This window comes from Parus major, chromosome 8 (assembly GCF_001522545.3).
Source record: "Parus major isolate Abel chromosome 8, Parus_major1.1, whole genome shotgun sequence".
NCBI lineage: Eukaryota > Metazoa > Chordata > Aves > Passeriformes > Paridae > Parus > Parus major.
This window is the reverse complement of record NC_031777.1, coordinates 26,608,973-26,627,736: the sequence shown is the minus strand read 5'-3', so window position 1 is coordinate 26,627,736 and position 18,764 is coordinate 26,608,973. Positions and strand designations below refer to the sequence as shown.

The window sequence follows — 18,764 nt, the reverse complement described above, 5'->3', positions numbered from 1 at the left end:
CTTCTCCTTAGAGAAAGTGCTGCTTCCTTGGCTTTTAGCTTTTAATATTTAAGATTAATTGGTACTTTGAGTTCCGTTTCATTCACTCTGCGAGCGTTCAAATCCAAGCCTGATGTTTTTACTCTGTGAATTAGGTTCTTGCTGGTTGGCCAGACAATGCCCACGCTGCTGGATGAGGATTTCATTAAGGATGGGGTGGAAGCTCTGTCCTCGCGGCCGTTCCGCAACGTGAGCCGGCAGGCGAGCAGGCAGATGTCCATCTGTGGAACTCCTGAGAAGTCCTCCTACCGCCAGCTCTCCGTGTCTGACAGATCCTCCATCAGGGTAGAAGAAATCATCCCAGCTGCAAGAGTTGCCATTCAAGTAAGGAAGTGTTTTAATGGTTTTGATGTAGCAGTGTCATCTCCAATGACAGCTCTGAGGTTTTTAATCAATCTGTCTTTCATACAGGCTTTTGCCTTGGCTCCATTTAAAAGCCTCTGAAAATCTTGACCATCAGTGTTTCTTCCAGTCTTGATCTGAATTTTTACATATTCTCATAAATTATTTTGGCACTGCAAAGGGAAGCAGTATCCCAAAAGTGCTTACAGGAAATAGATGTACACAGAAATCTTACTTGTGGTTTATCCTCAGTCACACTTAACTCTTAAGATCTTATTCTTGTTAATTTCCTGTGAATTGAAAGGAGAATGTTCCTGCTTGAACTTGTGGCTTTATAATCCATGATACTTTAAATTAAAAAGAATTGGACTAGCTTTTTCCAAATTGCTCATTAAAAATTAAATTTGCTTGATGGTACTGTGGAGAAAAAGGAAATATTTTATTTTCATTACCTTAAAAAAATGTTGTTTGAAAACCCATTGAGTCCAGTTGACAGAAGCTCCATAGTCAATGTGACAAGTGTGCTGTGTTAGGTTGTTGGGCAGTGCTTCCCAAATGGATTGAACAATTGAAATCACCATGTCTGCCTCCAGATAGGTGACAAGGGTATGTATCCTCGTGGAGAATTAAAAAATTAATTGCTTCTCCTAAGATAGCAATACCAATCTCTCATTGGGAGCAAAGACTCTTGAATCCTTGAACCTGTGTAGAGAAGAGAGGGGAAAACAAATGTAAATATCAGTTTGACACAATCCAGAAGATACATTCCTCTGATCCCTGTGATTAACAAAGATTGTTGAATATCACAGAAGTAAGTGCTGTTTCTTGTTCTCCAGACCATGGAGGTGAACGATTTCACCTCCACAGTGGCTTGTTTCATGCGCCTCTCGTGGGCTGCTGCTGCAGGACGCCTGGACCTCGTGGGAAGCAGTCAGCCCATCAAAGAGAGCAACACTCTCTTCCCTGCTGGGATTAGAAACAGACTTAGCAGCTCAGGTGGGTTAAATGTGTCCCTAAACCAATCTAAAAGCATTTGGTTTAATCTTAACTGAACACTTTAGGAGCTTGAAACTGAATTCATTGGATGCTCATCCTCTTGGATCTCCTCCAGCTTGGGACATTATATAATTAAATTACAAAAAATCTGAGCAAATTTATGTACATTCATCAGGCATTCAGAGAAGTTTTTCAATTGCAGAGAACTAACCAAAAGCTGAAAACATCTGAGTAAAATTTAATAAATTACAGCACTTGTTTTTTTTTGTATTTTTTTAATGCAGGAAGTAACTGCAGCTCGGGGAGCGAAGGGGAGCCCACGGCACTGCACGCTGGGATCTGTGTCAGGCAGCAGTCTGTGTCCACCAAAGATGCTCTCATTGCTGGGGAAGCCTTGTCTCTCTTAGTAACCTGCCTTCAGCTACGTAGTCAGCAGCTAGGTATGGAAAAAAAATTGGATTATTCACTACTTGGAGTATAAGCCAGGTGGGAGGAGGCTTTTGGATATAGTAAACTTAAAAACAAAATAATGAGAAATTTGTAGCTTTGTTAGCTGAGACAGCTCAAGCTAAAAACACATTTCATTTAAAATTACAGGGATTTTTTTTCTTCCAGAGCTGAAATAAGGCATGTAGTGCTATGCCTTGGTTGGAAATGTTTTGGGAAAGCTGACTTACTGCCAAAATATAAATATTTGCACTGTCTTTGAAGTCTGTAATTTTGTAAGTGCTGCTGTTTGCATAGCTCCTGTTTAGTACTTGAGTCTTTGTGTACAGGAAGTGTAAACACTGGTGGTGCAGGAAGGCAAGGAAAATGCTGTTATATCATGGTGGCACTCCCTGGTGAGGGAAGGAGATCAAGAAATAGCCTTTACTGCTTTTTTGTATTGATGTCCTCTAGGTCCTGTGGTATTTTAATGCAAGACTGTAACTGACTTACTTTAAAATATTATTTTTAATAAGATAACCTGGTACTTTTCTGTTCCAGGATCTTTTTACAATTTGCCTTGTGTTGCTGATTTCATCATTGATATTCTGCTTGGATCACCAAGTGCTGAGGTGAGGGTCTTCCTCTGAAAACTTTCTAAATTCTCCTTCTGAAATGTGTATGTTTTGATAATTTCATATGGTCTGAACATAAAATTGTTCATTGCAGGTATTCCCACTGATTAGTATTTGAATAAATAAACTTTGTATAATTGTTAGTAATTCCAGTGTCTGGTGAGGGGTTGATAGAAAATGCTGTAGTATTACACTTTCTAGGCTTGTTTCATCCATGAGATGCACAGGACTGTGCTGTGACTAGTCTAAAGAAAATAGTCTCATTTTGGTGACACAAATTCTGTAAAATTAGTACTTCAGGAAAAGTTTCAAGCAACTTTGGGTAAAATTTAATAAATACTTATGAATATTTATTCCAAGTGTCAGAACCCTCCTAAAATTCATTCTTTTTGATTTAAGATTATCATGGATATTCTAAAATCTATTGACTTTTATGCTTACTTAATTTCATGATACATGATTTATCATCTATTTTGCATGAAGTCATTGCATCTTTCCCCTTTATCTGTATTTATAATTTGTGTTTATCAGAGGTTTTCACTCAGGGATAAACAGGGTTTGTTAAATTTCTAAAAACCCTGGCTGGTGGGTGCAGAGCTGGTTTGCACCATTGCATTGTCCATTTTTCCTGTTAGATTTCTAACATAACAGGAGTGTGGGGATTTCTGGAACCTTTGAGTAGCTGCTGGTGCTTGACAATGTCAATGTCACTGTTCCAGATTCGTCGCGTTGCCTGTGACCAGTTGTACACCCTTAGCCAGACAGACACATCAGCTCACCCAGATGTTCAAAAGCCAAACCAGTTCCTCCTGAGCGTTGTTCTTGGGGCCCAGCTGCCTCTTTGGTCACCAACCAGCATCATGAGAGGAATCAACCAGAGGTAAGTCACATGTGTGTTTATTGAGGGAGCAAATCTGACACATTTGGAAATGAGCAGCACTGTGGGAGCTCTGAGGAAAAAGAGATTAGCACTTGGCAAGTGTTGGAAGTAGATATCCTGCAATTTCTAAAGGAGTAAGTGAGAAGTTAAAGCATGTTGTTGTTTTATTGTCCAGTGATAACTAACTAGAATTGCTATGAGGTGAGGGAAGAAATGAGGATTAAATATGATTCCTAACATGCAGAAGCAGCTGTTGGGAAGGAATGTAGTATGCAGAAGCACACCTAGATAATTATGCTGCTTTGGGTTAGATGGACAGAGCACACAGACTTTAAAGACAACTGGTTAGAGAAAAGCTTATTATTTTAACTTTACTTTTCCTCTGTGTATATCTCTTTCAGACTTTTGTCCCAGTGTACAGAATATTTTGACCTGAGATGCCAATTACTGGATGACCTGACATGTAAGTATGTGCAGACACCTGATCCAGTCATTCTGATGGCAGCATCCAAGCTTATCTTCCTCCTGTAGAAAAGATGTAGAATTAGCTGCAGAAAGGGGTTGCTACACCTTGAACTCAGAGTGTCCTGCCAGTGTCCTGTGCTAGTGCCTGGCATGGTCTGTTCTTGGCATTGGGTAGCTGCAGGGCAGCTCATTCCTTCTGGAAAGTGGACTGAGTTCCTTGGTGGAAGGTTTACTCCATACACATGGGGGCAGAACTAGACCATTACCAAACTGTTTAAAATTCTCTGTATTTATATTCTACATTTCCAAAGCTGCTAATTTTTACTGACTTCCTCTATTTTTTTTTTTTCCTTGCAGCATCAGAAATGGAGCAGCTGAAGATAAGCCCAGCTGCCATGTTAGAGGATGAGATCACTTGGCTGGACAATTTCGAACCCAACCGAACAGCAGAGTGTGAGACTAGTGAGGCTGATAACATCCTGTTAGCAGGACACCTGAGGCTCATCAAGACTCTCCTTTCACTCTGTGGGGCAGAGAAGGAAATGGTTGGTGAGTATTCCTCTTTAAATTGACCAGACTGGTGTGTGTTCTGCATTGACACATGACTAAACAGTCATGTGAAGACATCAGGAGAACTGATACCAAGCTATAAGGACTGATTTTGGCAGTACCTTTAATATTTGTTAAAACATTTGTTGTTGTGGTGCTATGAAGTGATTTTGTTTTCATGAAACACCTTTTTGGCATTTGCAGTGATAATGTGAGTATTTAACAGTAGATGTGGATTGCTGTGTTTCAGGTTCATCTTTGATTAAGCCGTTGTTGGATGATTTCCTGTTCCGAGCATCCAGGATTATTCTGAACAGCCATTCCCCAGCAGGCAGTGCTGCAATCAGTCAGCAAGACTTCCATCCAAAGTAAAAATTATTTTTATTTTTATTTTTTTTTATGTTGAATTTTGTCTTGAATGTCATGAATGCAAATGTCAGTATTAAATCTTACAGACAGTAGGATTTAATACCAGTGGTGAAGCATTTCTCCATTTTCTACACTTCCTACACAAATGCCCAAAGAGCATTTTATATGTTTTTGTGTGATCCAATATCCTTGTGTTTCTGTACTTCAAAGTCTGGGCTTTGTTAGATCAATGATGAACTTCAAGCACAACCAAGTGCTGATTTCATGAGTCCAAAGAATATTCCTTTAGCTCCTTACTGCTTGGGGAGTTGGCTAAATTGGAGCATGAGCAGGAAATTAAATTACCAAGCTCCTTGTAAAGGAGAATCTCAAAAGTACCACTACTTTCTTTTTCCCTTCTCTCTACCTATTTTTTAAAAATCTAACACCAAACACCTTGCACCTGAGAAAGCTGATACAGCCTAGAATAGATCAACTGGAGAAAAAAGAGGGGGGTTTCTCTTTCCTGTCACAGCTCTTATGGCCATACAGTGTCTGAAGGGGTAAATTAGCTCATGTGGAGCTCTGACCTAATGCAGCTGGGTTGTTTGGTAGTAGTAGGTGTTAGGTCATGCAGATCCTCACTGCCTTTCCACAAACCCAAAAGAAGGTTCCAGTGGCATTTAACAGCCCTGAAATGAATGAGACTTAATTAACTTTAGTGTTTTGCTCCAGCTTTGCTCCAATGCAGTTCATCCCAAGCTTGCTCTTTTGTTTACCTAAAGTAAATAAAGCCTTTTCTTTGGCCTTCAGAAGAAAGGGCTGCTGTGTTGAACGACCACTGAAAAAGAGCTGAGTTGGGAAGGTGTTGTCTGGTCTAGCTCTTCCCAAGCTTCCCTCCCTGTAAAAAAGTCATTTTGTCTCCATCAGTGTTATATGGTGGAGAGTATCTGTCTGTTTGTCGTCAGACATGCAACCAATTCTGTGTCTCTTCTGGTTCTTTCTCCTCCTTTTCCTTGCTTCTGAATGTTAGTAAGTGTATCCCTGTCAGTGAAGAAGGCTTGTTTAAAGGAGTATTCCTCTTGCCACTCTTCTCACTGGATTCTTCCCCATTCTCCTACCCCAAGAAAGAAAAAAAAAAGAAAAGAATAGCACTCTGCAGTCCCTCAGGAGTGTTTAATCACTCCAAGTGTTCTTTAGAACATTGTTGCTTGTTCTGAGTAATACAGCTTTCTGGAATTAGAAATAATTGAGTCATCTAGCCAGTAGATCTGAGGTGTGGTTTTCTTTCCAGGTGCAGTACTGCAGACAGCAGATTAGCTGCTTATGAAGTGCTGGTAATGCTGGCTGATAGCTCACCCTCCAATCTCCAGCTTATTACAAAGGAGCTGCTTTCTATGCACCACCAGTGTGACCCTGCACTCACCAAGGAGTTTGATGTAAGCAAGAAGCCTTTTTTTATTTGTTTTAGCATGATTTGGAGTGCTGTGCATGGCTTACTTTGTTGATTCATTCATGAGATTTCCATGGTCTTCAATTTAAAATGACACAATGCAGCTAAGGGTAAATGCAAATATATTTGATCTTCCTCAGAAGGAGATACTCCAGTGTGTTTTTTATTATCTGAGTAAGGAAGAAATATTTCCTCAATGTCACAAATTTAATTATTACATTTTAGGTTGTTTTCAACAGTGTTGTACAATGTGTTAAATATTTAAATGATTGCATACAGTCATCTTGCAGTTTTTCAGAATTTATATCCCTGGCTCCCCATTAAATTGTTATTAACAGCTCATATATGAGGGGGAGTAATTTCAAACTGAAAGTAAGTAGTTTTAGGTGACATATTAGGAAGAAACACTTCCCTGTGAGGGTGGTGAGGGCCTGGCACAGGTTACCCAGAGAAGCTGTGTCTGCCCCATCCTTGGAAGTGTCCAAGGCCAAACTGGACAGAGCTTGGAACAACCTGGGATAGTGGAAGCTGTCCTTGCCCATGACAGGAACTGGATTAAGGTCCCCTCCAACTCAAACCATTCTGTGATTCCACAATATAAAGGTGGTTATAAAAGCTATAGAATGTTGTTGGAGCCTTGTGCTTTTTATAAGTTATTGAGACAAAAAATGTATTTGTCATTCTAGTACCTTCCACCAGTGGACAGTCGCTCCATTTCTGGATTTGTGGGACTGAAGAATGGTGGTGCTACTTGTTACATGAATGCTGTTTTCCAGCAGCTCTATATGCAGCCTGGTCTCCCAGAGGTAATTAGTTCAGCATCCAGTGAAGTCCTCTTTTTGGAATTACTTTCACTTGAACCACTTCATCCTAGCACCATTTGTAAATAAATTGTAAAATAAAAAGACAACTGTGTATGTATGAATATGCACAATAAATACACAAATTTTTAAGTTGTAGTGCTGTGTGCCATTACATCTTACAGTAATGATTTTTCCAAAAACCATTTTAATAAGGTCATTTATTTCCTTCCAGGCCTTGCTTTCCATTGATGATGATACAGACAATCCTGATGACAATGTGTTCTATCAAGTTCAATCTCTTTTTGGTCATTTGATGGAAAGCAAGCTTCAGTATTATGTACCTGAGAACTTTTGGAAGGTATTGCATCTTTTTGTTTAGAATCTGTAGTTTTTCTGCTTAAAAAGTAATCATTTATTCAGCCTTTTCTACTTGCAGACCTTATAAAGTTCTAATTCAAAAAATCAAAACATGTTGAAATAACCAATTTATATAAAAATTACTTTTCTTAGCGATATATGTATGAAACAATCAACTTTAGCATATAAATATATTTATATTTCATATAGATTTTCAAGATGTGGAATAAGGAACTTTATGTTAGAGAGCAACAGGATGCTTATGAATTCTTCACCAGTCTAATAGATCAAATGGATGAATACCTCAAGGTAAAAACCTCAGCAATTTCCTTTCTGGTTCATATGCATATCCTTGGTACCTTTTTTCTCTTTTTGCTTTGATCATTAGAAAAGAAGGCAGAGAGTCATTTGGGTTATTTTATAATCTGCACAGTATTCAGGAGTTTAAAATTCCAACTGTTTCTTGGTCCTCCACCCTGCAATATATCCAACTGATGTCTAACTTTACATCTCCAACAGAAAATAGGAAGAGACCAAATATTTAAGAATACTTTTCAAGGAATCTTCTCTGATCAGAAGATCTGCAAGGACTGTCCTCACAGGTAATGTCACATTTAATGCATCAGTTACCAAGTTATGTGCTCCCAGAATATTAAAATATGTAGGACAAAGCACTAGAAAGTAGATAAAAACCCCTGTGAGCATCACAGGTTTGATAGCTGCAGGGCAAATGCAGTATTCTTTTTGAAACATATGTCTTGTTCCTGCCAGTTGGGTAGGTCCTAATATGTTTTTCTTCTTGAATTTAGGTATGAACGTGAGGAAGCCTTCATGGCTCTCAACCTTGGTGTGACTTCATGTCAAAGCTTGGAAATATCACTGGATCAGTTTGTTAGAGGAGAGGTTCTGGAAGGGAGCAATGCCTACTACTGTGAAAAGTGTGAAGAAAAGGTATTGATCCTTAATTTTTGTGAAAGAAGATTCATGTGCAGTTTGATGTTTTCTAAGCATTACATGGTAATGTAATTACATTACATGGGAACCATGCTTAGATGCTGCTCACTCTTGCTGCATTGAAGACAAAAGGTTCAATGCCTGTAACTCATGTTGTAAACTAAAAATTCAGAGGGATGGCAGGATGGTAAAGTTTTGTGTAAGATGCTGAGATGTATCCCAGTCATCCTATGGACATCCTGCTTCCCATGGCTGGATTTGCCCTGTGAATCTCTAGAAGGATGCTGCAGATTGCCTGGGGTATCAGATAGAGGTGATATTCTTGTTTCTTTTCAAGAGAACTACAGTGAAGCGTACCTGCATTAAGGTCTTACCAAGCCTGCTGGTGATTCACCTGATGAGGTTTGGCTTTGACTGGGAGAGTGGCCGTTCCATTAAATACGATGAACAAATAAGGGTAAGAAAACTTTTCTTTATGGTGCCTTCCCCAGCTACTTTGTGTAGTGGACTCTCATTCTTCCTATTCATTTTTCCTTCTTTTCCCCACGTTTTGATGCAGGGATTTTGAGTGTGTGGTACACTTATAACATGGTAGTGCTACAGAAAATAAGTGGTTTTCCTTAGAGCTTTCCTTGTTTGCAGCATTCTCAGGGTCCTTTCAGAAAGCAAGGCAAAAAACCTCCTTAGTGAGTTTATCATCTAACATCTGTGGAATAAGCATAAGAAGTTGAAGTTCCATATTTTCCTTTGGTGTTCCCAATGTGGGAAGTATTGATACCATTCTCATAAAATTACACAAAGAGTGTACACACTACAGTGTCTTAATTAACCCAAAATATCTCTTCAAACAGTTTCCCTGGATGCTGAACATGGAACCTTACACTGTGTCGGGGATGGCTCGTCAGGACTCGTCCTCAGAAGTGGGGGAAAACGGCAGGAGCACAGACCAGGGAGGAGGAGGCTCCCCGAGGAAGAAAGTGGCCCCAACAGAAAACTACGAGCTGGTTGGTGTGATTGTCCACAGTGGCCAGGCTCACGCAGGGCACTACTACTCCTTCATCAAGGACAGGAGGTAAAGGGCAAGAAGGTTCGTGGGGGAGGTTTGAGAGCTGTCTAAAGGCTTCTTCTTCTGGGAAGGTGCATGGAGCCATCCAGGGCTCTACTGGAACCACTCTTCCCTTTCTCAACAGCTGTCATGAGGCAATGACACAGGGATATGGGACATCATAGAGTAAAATTCCCATTAATTCTTATGCACTTTGTATTGCAGTTTGAGGGCTTCTGTGATACAGAGTTGTAAGTGATGTGCTTCTCATAGCTTTAATCATTTTTAAAATGCTACTTTGACATGGATTGAACTAAGCTTTCTTCTTACTGTCAAAACAAATACGAGTTCAGGCTCCTCGCTTCTGGGCCATTCAGGGTGGTTTGTTTTTTACTGAGACAATCAAGTAACTTTGTTTCTGTTGTGTTTCTGTTGTGTTTTGATCACAGAGGATGTGGAAAAGGAAAGTGGTACAAATTTAATGACACTGTTGTTGAAGAATTTGATTTGACTGATGAAACCCTGGAATATGAATGTTTTGGTGGAGAGTATAGACCTAAAGTCTACGATCAATGTAAGCAGAAGACTGATTTTACAGTAGCTTCATATTTCATACTGATTTCAGTAACAGTAGAGCTTAGTCCATTATAGGCACTTTGAGTTACTTGGGCTGATAGGCATTGTTTCCCTAAAGCCTTCCCTTTACTGAAGGACAGGACAGCTTGTGTATGGCCTAATATCAATTGAGCCATATTCACTGCTATCCAGCACTTCGTAGACTTAATAGCAGAGACTGAAAAGCAAAATGGCACCTTGTTAATACAGTTTAAAAAAAAACCCAACCAAACATAAAACACCCCTTATTTTAGGCTAGTGAGAATGACTTCATAGAACACTGTGTGGCATCATAGTGTTGAACTTTTCAATCCTTTAAGGATTTTAGTCCAAGTACCTTTCCAATATTCACCTGTTTCATAATTCAGACAGTTTTAACCAATGGCACAGATTGATGTTTTGATCTGATAGGCTTACACCACTGCCACTCACATTACTGGTACCCCCAGTTTTGCTTCCATATGGGAATGGGAAAGGTACTAACCCTTCAAGGGCCTTCATGGGCTGCCTTTTTTCCCCACAGCAAACCCCTACCCCGACGTGCGCCGGCGCTACTGGAATGCCTACATGCTGTTCTACCAGAGAGTGTCCGACCAGAACTCTCCTGTCCTACCAAAGAAAAGCCGAGTCAGTGTCGTGAGGCAGGAAGCTGAGGACCTGTCCTTGTGAGTTCCTCTTGTATCCATAAAGGTTTCTCTCATATTGATACCTAGGATTCTCTCCACAGCTAAAAGTTGTATATTTCCTGTCCAGCAAAGCAATGTATTCACCCTTCTGTTGATTGGGGTGGGTTTTTAAGCTGCTTGTTCACTACTGGTATTGCAACAAGTTCCAGCTGACTGACAGCCTGCTGTCATCAAAATTGCCTTAAGATCACCCTGGCTGCACTGGTATTTTATACCTAAACTGTAGATTTGTTGTAGGATTTCTTTATTCACCTTCAGCTTGTTTATATTTCAGATCTGCTCCCTCTTCACCAGAAATTTCACCCCAATCATCACCTCGACCTCACAGGCCCAACAGTGACCGTCTCTCCATCTTGACTAAGCTGGTTCGAAAAGGAGAAAAAAAGGGACTCTTTGTAGAGAAAATGCCTGTGAGGATTTATCAGGTAGAGCACCCTGAAAGTGGCAACTAAATTCTGCCCCTGTAAAATTTGAGCACGTAGTGAAAGAAACACAGTCACTTTTAAAGGTTACCTTGAAGTAATTCCCTTGTAGTAAAACTAGAAAGGAGTTCTGGATTCTGACATAAAGTTACTAAGCAGCTGTTTAGTGATATGTTATTGTAAGTTTTGCTGTACCTTCTCACAAAATTGGCCCATCAGTTCTTTGCTTTGAAGAAACTGCAGGCAGATGAATCAAACATGAGATCTGGCAGCAGTCAGCATGCAGGGAAGGGAGAAACAACAGCAGAGAAGGTGCTTCATTTGGAGTACACTTGAGGAGTAATGGAGATGATGGCAAATTACAGTGATCCTCAAGTTCTTGAGTTCACGAGAATGTAGAAAGAGGAGAAGCAGTGAAGAGAGCTTGCATCACACACACAGGGAGAATAAACTCTGCAGGCTCTCTCTGGCCCTCCCCATGGGCTGTTTCAGGGCATTAACAGTCACTTTGGGCATTCTTCTATCTGGGATTATATCATTACAATGAACAGAACATGGCTCCAATTTATTGAGAGTCTTTCAACAAAATCTCATTTGAAAAAAGAAGGGCTTGGCATTTAAATACCTTATTGTGGCTACAGCTTGTAATTACACCAGGTCTCCTTGCTGTCTGCACCTAAATTTGTAGGCAAGCCTTTCTGCTTTGAGAGGTGTTCTCTTGGCTTCTTCATTTAAAAAAAGTGAAAAATAGAAGTTACCTGCAATTTCTTCCTTTTCTCCCTTAATGGCCAAATGATTAAGTCCCTCATCTATTGTTTTGTAATATCTTTGAAAGAAAATCACTGGTTTTATACCAAATCTTCTCCTATATGTATTTTTCCCTCTGCTGAAGTTGTGATTCAGAAGGAAACAGAGTAAGTTTGACACTGATTTTTAAACACCACACATTTACATAAAAGATGAAGTTGTTGTTAGAGAAATGTATTTTGACAACATTTTTAACTTTTTTTTGCCTTCTTTTATAGATGGTGAGAGATGAAAACTTGAAATTTATGAAGAACAGAGATGTATACAGTAGTGACTACTTCAGTTTTGTTCTGTCATTAGCTTCCCTGAATGCTGTAAGTACCTGGATTTTAATCTTGGAGTGTTCAAAGTATGTTGGGAAAAATGGCCACAAAAGCTATTTGGGTCAAACCAAGAAAACTGGAAGAGAGAGCTGACATGATTTTGCTTTTCCACACGAGCTATTCCTTATCTCCAGTAATTTTTGGTGCTGATGACAACATCTGTCTCAAAGCAAACTCCAGCCTCTTTTTGCCCCAGTAAAATTTATTTAATAAACCACACCTTTTATAATGATGCAAACTGAGCTCAAGAGGGACAGAAATCCCTCTCAATATGGAAGGTCCAAAAGCTGGTGTTAGTTGCCTCAGAGCTAATAGAGTTTTAATTGGTAATATTTTCTTAATTAAGTTTTTCTAAATGGAGTCATAAACAAACAGAATTTATTAAATGTTTAAAATCCATGGATCTAGTTGGTCTTACAGCAAGTTTGCTCCTGTTTTAGCACATTTATATAGTAGCACAGTCAGCACTGGAGACTTAACACAGAAAAATGCTGTGGTTTGTTTTTTCCAAGTGAAGCAAATAACTTGGATAGAACACATTGATGTGTTTAAGAGACAGCATGTGTGCTGCAGGCATCCTTCTGCTCTGGAGTAAATTTGATATTTCTTTCAGACTAAGGTAAAGCATCCCTATTATCCCTGCATGGCAAAGGTGAGCTTACAGCTGGCAGTCCAATTCCTCTTCCAAACTTATCTCCGAACCAAGAAGAAACTCAGGTAATGCAAACAAGAAACACAGTTTAGTTTTGAGAGGTGTTTTTTCCTCCTGGATTACTGATAGTTGTCCCTGTTTTGTTGAAGGGCTGATACAGAAGAATGGATTGCCACCATAGATGCACTGCTCTCCAAAAGCATTGATGCTTGTCAGTGGTTGGTTGAGTATTTCGTTGGGCCAGAGGGCCGGGAGCTTGTAAAGTAAGTCCTGGTAATTCTGTCTGGGGTGTTTTGTGTCTCATGTGTACATAAAGCTTTCTCTTAACATCATCTGGACTATACTGATGTATTCCCAAAGAGTTGACTGTGCACATTATTTAAACAGACACTTTAGATAATAACTTGGAGTTTAATTTCTAGTATTTTCTCTGTGCAGCTTTCTGAGAATGTTGAAAATCAAGTTAGATAGCACAATGTGCATGGAGGAGAATGCAGGAGATAAATTCAGTGAAGGGACTTGGAATGTGTTTTAAGTTTGTGTGGTCAGCCCTACAAGTGGTAGGAAAGCAGAACATGGTGAAAATGTTTGGGGTAAGGTAAGTTAAATACTTACCTGACAAAGATCACAGATAAACTGGAAACATTTTCTTCTTGCCAAGCTAAGGATTAGCTAATAGGTGCTTTGAAAACAAATTATTGGAGATCTGACATGCTGAAAGAAGTGTGTCAGTGTAAAGAAAATGGTATCTTTAAATTTGCATTGAAAAACAGCATCCTATGAGAGCTATGAATGGAGTAATAGGGATATTATAGGCCTCACTACAAGCAGGAGTGTGTGAATGTTAAAGCTTACTCACAGAGCTACAATACAAAATGTACCTGGACTATTAAAATAATCAATACTAAACCCCACATTGAATCATAGCAGCTGTGTGTACATGTTGATTCCAGTTCTTTTTGCAGCTTCACCTTTTCTCTTCCAGGACTTTCCTCCTGGAATGCAGCGTGAGGGAGGTGCGAGTTGCTGTGGCCACTATCCTTGAAAAAACCCTCGACAGTGCCTTGCTTTATCAGGAGAAGGTCAGTGAGTGTCACCCCTCTCCAAACATCTCCTGGTTGTAGCTCTTCATTTCTAGAATAGGTTAATGCTCATCTCTTCCTGCCCAGGAGGGATTTGAAACACTTTGGGTTTTTAAGCAGTAGACAGCTCTTTACGTTCAATTTTTTTTATGTTTTCACAGTTAAAAACTCTACATCAGTTACTGGAGGTGCTACTTGCTCTGCTGGATAAAGATGTACCTGAAAACTGTAAAAACTGTGCTCAGTACTTTTTGCTATTCAATAACTTTGTACAGAAGGTAAGAAAACATTGTTTTCTCATGGCTATTTAAATTTGAAAAGGCAGTGATAAAGCAGCTAGTGATCCTTATCCATAGAAGAGTTTGCAGCACAGTGAAATTCTGAACTTTTATTAGGAGTAATCAGGTTTGTTTTGTTTTTTAAATAAATGGCTTTGAATAATGGATTAGGATAAAAATCACACAAAAATCTACCAGCAAAGTATACCAATGGAAGATGTAATTTACAGTGTCTGAATTTTGGTTGTCTGTTTTGAAGGGTTATATGGGGTTAAAAAAATAAAAATATATAGATAGATAGATACAGATATAGATCTAAATCAAGCATTCAGGATTTTTATTTCACAGGGAGCAGGATATTAGCAGAATATAGAAATATTTCTACTTCTCTACTCTTTTTGCCTTTTTTTATTGTGAGACATTGATTGTGCATCTGCTGATTCTGCTCTGGTTTGTGTAATGTGCTGTAAAGACATCTCTTCAGCAGTTTATCTTATTGATCTTTGTTGGGATATTATGGGGGTTTTAGAGTGGAAAGTGCAGGTTTCAGCTTGTGCTTTTTACATCTGTTCTCTTGAGCAGTAATTCTTCACCTGGACAGGAAGGTAATTTGTTGGTTTTGTCTTCACAGCAGGGAATAAGGGCCAGCAGCCTTCTCCTCAGACACTCTGCCCTGAGGCACATGGTCAACTTTCTCCTTGGCCCCAACAGGCAGAGCAATCAGGTACAGTTGTGTTGTGCTGTACTTTGGCCATCCCCACATCTTTGATGATGTTTAAATTATTAATAAATACTTTTCTTGTGGTAGAATAGACAAATCCTTCAATTATTCTATTTACCTCATGCAAGTGTGAGCCCACCTATGTGTAATTAGCATGTGGCAGAAGTGAGCAGGATCTTTTTGATAATAATAAAATTTTTACTCACTCCAAAGTATTAGACCATGGTGGTGGACTGTAAGAATGTTATTTTGGCTTAACCAAGTGGATTAAATAAATGAAAGTTAATGAAATCTGTCTTTGTCTCAAGCAGAACCGCAGGTGGAGTTCAGCACAGGCACGTGAGTTTGGATATCTTCACAACACTGTAGCACTACTTGTCTTGCACTCTGATGTCTCCTCACAAAGAAATGTTGGTAAGAATTGTGTTTTTGTCCTTTGGTGACCTGGCATTTCAGCTACATTGGCTGGGAGGAACTTAATTTTAGTGAGGAAAATACAGTCATTTTGAATTTAAGGCAGAAATTATTAATACAAGTTTGATTACTTCTGATTTTGCTGTAAATGTATTGAGAGGCTGTGGCAAACAGTATTTTGGGGGGATGGAAATCTTGATACTAACAGTTTTGTACTTTCTTCCCTTCCCTATATGCCTAAAAGGCCTTTCCTCATGTGAGTGAATTGAGCTGTGTTGTTGGCTGAACAGACTCACAGGCTGTATTTTGTTTAGACTTCTCCTGTCTTTTGCTAATCTGAAGGGGGGTATTTAGACTAAGCTACTGAATAACAAACAATTAAACACTCTCCTAGTTACTTCTTACAGGAGGCAGAAATATCCAAATAAAGATAATAAAGGAATAAGTTAAAATCTTCAGCTTCCTGAAGAAAGAATTTGACATTGTCATTTAAAAGAATAGCTTAATTTCTCTCTGAGGTTGAAAGCAGTCAAAAATCAGAAGATAACAGGAGAATTATAAATATTTTGGATATGATAAATGTGCAAGAGTGATTGGTAGCAAAACTAAAGCTCAAAGTTGATAGTCTGTGGACATTTTGCTTTGACCTTCCTGCAGTTCTTTTGTCTGCTGTGACTAAAACAAGTGACACTTCAGTGTGCAAGAGATTTGTTACTTGGAGTGGTAGCACATGAGCTATAAACTAGTTGAGATGAGTGTCATGAGGGATTTCATGGTGCCAAATGAGCAGCAGTGTCTTCAAGGTGTGTTAGAACAAACTAATCTATGAGTGGATTGTTTTTGTATTTGCTGTTATAGCTCCTGGTCTCTTTAAGCAGCGTCCACCTCTCAGCATCACCACTTCAGGGCCACTTCTGGCGCTCCATGAAGAAGTGGAAGCCTTGCTATTCCTGTCTGAGGGGAAACCCTACTTAATGGAGGTATCTGTTCTAAATTCTGCCCTGCTTGAACCTGATGTATTCCTTTGACATATCCTTTCATGAAAAACACTGATTATCCAAGAGCAGTGGCTATTTTGAGCCTAAACAAGAAGGCACCTTTAGTTTCTTGACCTCTTCATATTCTAGTATATCCCTAAACTTTGGGTTTTTGCAGGGGCTTATGCAGCTTTTTACCATGTCAAATGCAGGTGCTAACTTGAGTTGATCTGACTTAATGGATGATGCTTGACCAGGCTCTTGGAGGTGTCCATCAGGAGCTGAAGGAATGCTGTGAGGGCAGGGGTTCAGCCTCCTGGGCCATGCAAGTTCTGGGGAAAAAGGGCTTCATCCTTCCTGGGAAGGACAAACATTGTGTTACAGACCTATTTTGGGGAAGGCAGCCGTGTGCTGACGGGTGTGCTCTGCCCGCAGGTGATGCACGCGCTGCGGGAGCTGACGGGGTCGCTGTCGGTGCTCATCGAGATGGTGGTGTACTGCTGCTTCTGCAATGAGCACTTCTCCTTCACTGTGCTGCACTTCATCAAGGTACACACAAAACCAGGACATGCCTGTCCCATAAAGTGTTTCTCACAGGCTTTGGTCATCCTGTGTCTTGTGTGTTGTAACAGCACCGCAGAGCAATCAGTACAGTTTTGTTGGATTTGGAGAGGGTGTGGGGTTTAGGTTTTCTTAGGTCTTTACAGTTTAAATTAATTAATTTTCAAAAATCTGTAAAGCTGCCTAGAAATTCTTTGCTTCATCAGCATATTTTGCTAAGTAACTTTGTTTCTTACACGCAGACTCAGCTGGAAACTGCTCCTCCTCATGAACTGAAAAACATATTCCAGTTACTCCATGAGATCCTGGTAGGTGAAGGGTAAAGACTTGTACAGTATAGATTTTGTATTGATGTGTAACAAAAAAGGTTGGAACTGCATTGGTAATTTCAACATCCACACATATTTTAATCCTTCATCTTGAAGTTTTATTAATTCCTGAATTTCTCTCTTGATAATCCAGTGACATGTGAAACTTCACAGTCTTTCTTCTTCTGCATGTGGGGGTGGGTAAAACCATTCCATAGAATAGATGCATCATCACACACAACTTACCTAAGCTGATATTTTTCTTTCCTAACAGGTTATTGAAGACCCATTACAAGTGGAGCGCATCAAGTTTGCCTTTGAAACTGAAAATGGATTAATAGGCAAGTAAGCCAGTGGGTGAGCACTCCTGTCTCCTGCTGACCCTGATGGTGCTAGTGGTTCACTCCATCTCCTGGTTCCTAATCCTCCTAAGCTGTTCTACTTCTTGGGGAAAAAAACTTGACACATTTCATTTGGCCACTGTCACTCCAAAAATGCTCTAATAAAATCCAAATTAAGCATTGAAATGTTATAGTGACAGCAAACTAGACAGGAATTGAACTGGGAAAAAGAGCTAACTTATTTAAATAAGGGGCAGATCAGGGTGTATGTGTAATGGGGGAGGGGGAAGAAAAGTACCTTTGATTACCATAATAGAGAAACTGCTTGAATCCTGTAACCTTAAAATTATTTTTTTATTTCTTACATTTCTCAAGAAACTGCCAGACTTTTTGTTTTGTCAGCATCCTAATTAGCATAAAAGAAAATGGTTCAGCACAGCAGGATGCTTGCCCTGCTAGCTGCAGTAGAGCCTTGCAGTGGGACAGGTGGCTCCCACCTGTTGCTGCTCATAGAGAGTGTTGTGTTTCCATTACATACAAAACTTCACTGAAGTGAGGTTACTGAAGCATTCAAAAGCAACAGAAAAATCCCAGAAGTAAAGAGAGCTTATTTCATGTGCATCAGGAGGAGCAGCTTTGGTGTGTAAATGAAATGTGGGGTAACACAGAGAGCCCCTCTGATGGGTTAGAGCAGCTCTTTCATGGCTGTTTGGGTGAGGAGCTGCTTCAGACTGTGGCTTTCACCTTCAGTTAGTTTGGATCCTGATTTAGTGAGAAGGAATATTTAGCTTTGTTCTTTGTTTCTCTCATCAGTGTTCCCCTGTTTAGTAGTCTCCATGTATGGCTGATGGCAGAGAAGGAAATATGCAGCAGTGTAAGAGAATAGCTAAGTGATTATTTTAATTTCTGGATAAATTGGTCCCAGTTGGACCAATTCTGTGCTGTAACTTGGGCAATACATGACCTTTTTTCCTCTGCAGAGGAGAAGTGCAAGTGTTCAATTGGATTTTTATGCTGAAGGTTTTGAGAACTGCCCTGAGGTTTGGGAGTGAAAGTTGTAGTTTTACCTTGAAGTTTCCTCACAACAGCATTGAACAGCATCCCTCACATTGACTAGTTTTAATCCAGGAAAGGGAAATCAGCAAATAATAGGTTTTGGTGGTCCTTAATAGGATGTTTGTGCATAATTTGTAGTACAGCAGTGCTGTAATTTTAATCATCTGCTCTGCTTCAACAGTATTAAAACTGGCAATTTGCAGTTCCCAAACAATTTTTCCCAGCTTTG

At 39.7% G+C, this 18,764-nt stretch overlaps 1 protein-coding gene across 5 annotated transcripts in view; it reads left to right on the top strand.

Annotated features, from left to right (window-relative positions):
* USP24 (ubiquitin specific peptidase 24) overlaps positions 1–18,764 on the top strand; it is a 48,767-nt gene that overhangs the window by 24,551 nt on the left and 5,452 nt on the right. For 3 of the 5 annotated variants that reach the window (XM_033516296.1, XM_033516294.1, XM_015636457.3), the window contains 30 exons: positions 135–363; positions 1,218–1,377; positions 1,662–1,817; positions 2,365–2,435; positions 3,158–3,318; positions 3,720–3,781; positions 4,141–4,332; positions 4,583–4,700; positions 5,975–6,119; positions 6,820–6,939; positions 7,169–7,294; positions 7,504–7,602; positions 7,813–7,895; positions 8,103–8,244; positions 8,585–8,704; positions 9,099–9,319; positions 9,742–9,866; positions 10,431–10,572; positions 10,868–11,018; positions 12,041–12,136; positions 12,759–12,862; positions 12,947–13,060; positions 13,783–13,879; positions 14,041–14,157; positions 14,789–14,881; positions 15,187–15,292; positions 16,151–16,272; positions 16,705–16,818; positions 17,073–17,138; positions 17,413–17,479. In XM_033516296.1, coding sequence (XP_033372187.1) covers positions 135–363; positions 1,218–1,377; positions 1,662–1,817; positions 2,365–2,435; positions 3,158–3,318; positions 3,720–3,781; positions 4,141–4,332; positions 4,583–4,700; positions 5,975–6,119; positions 6,820–6,939; positions 7,169–7,294; positions 7,504–7,602; positions 7,813–7,895; positions 8,103–8,244; positions 8,585–8,704; positions 9,099–9,319; positions 9,742–9,866; positions 10,431–10,572; positions 10,868–11,018; positions 12,041–12,136; positions 12,759–12,862; positions 12,947–13,060; positions 13,783–13,879; positions 14,041–14,157; positions 14,789–14,881; positions 15,187–15,292; positions 16,151–16,272; positions 16,705–16,818; positions 17,073–17,138; positions 17,413–17,479 — 3,719 coding nt within the window. The remainder of the gene's footprint in view (positions 1–134; positions 364–1,217; positions 1,378–1,661; positions 1,818–2,364; positions 2,436–3,157; positions 3,319–3,719; positions 3,782–4,140; positions 4,333–4,582; positions 4,701–5,974; positions 6,120–6,819; positions 6,940–7,168; positions 7,295–7,503; positions 7,603–7,812; positions 7,896–8,102; positions 8,245–8,584; positions 8,705–9,098; positions 9,320–9,741; positions 9,867–10,430; positions 10,573–10,867; positions 11,019–12,040; positions 12,137–12,758; positions 12,863–12,946; positions 13,061–13,782; positions 13,880–14,040; positions 14,158–14,788; positions 14,882–15,186; positions 15,293–16,150; positions 16,273–16,704; positions 16,819–17,072; positions 17,139–17,412; positions 17,480–18,764) is intronic. The other 2 variants (XR_004498453.1, XM_033516295.1) reach the window with 2 other exon arrangements.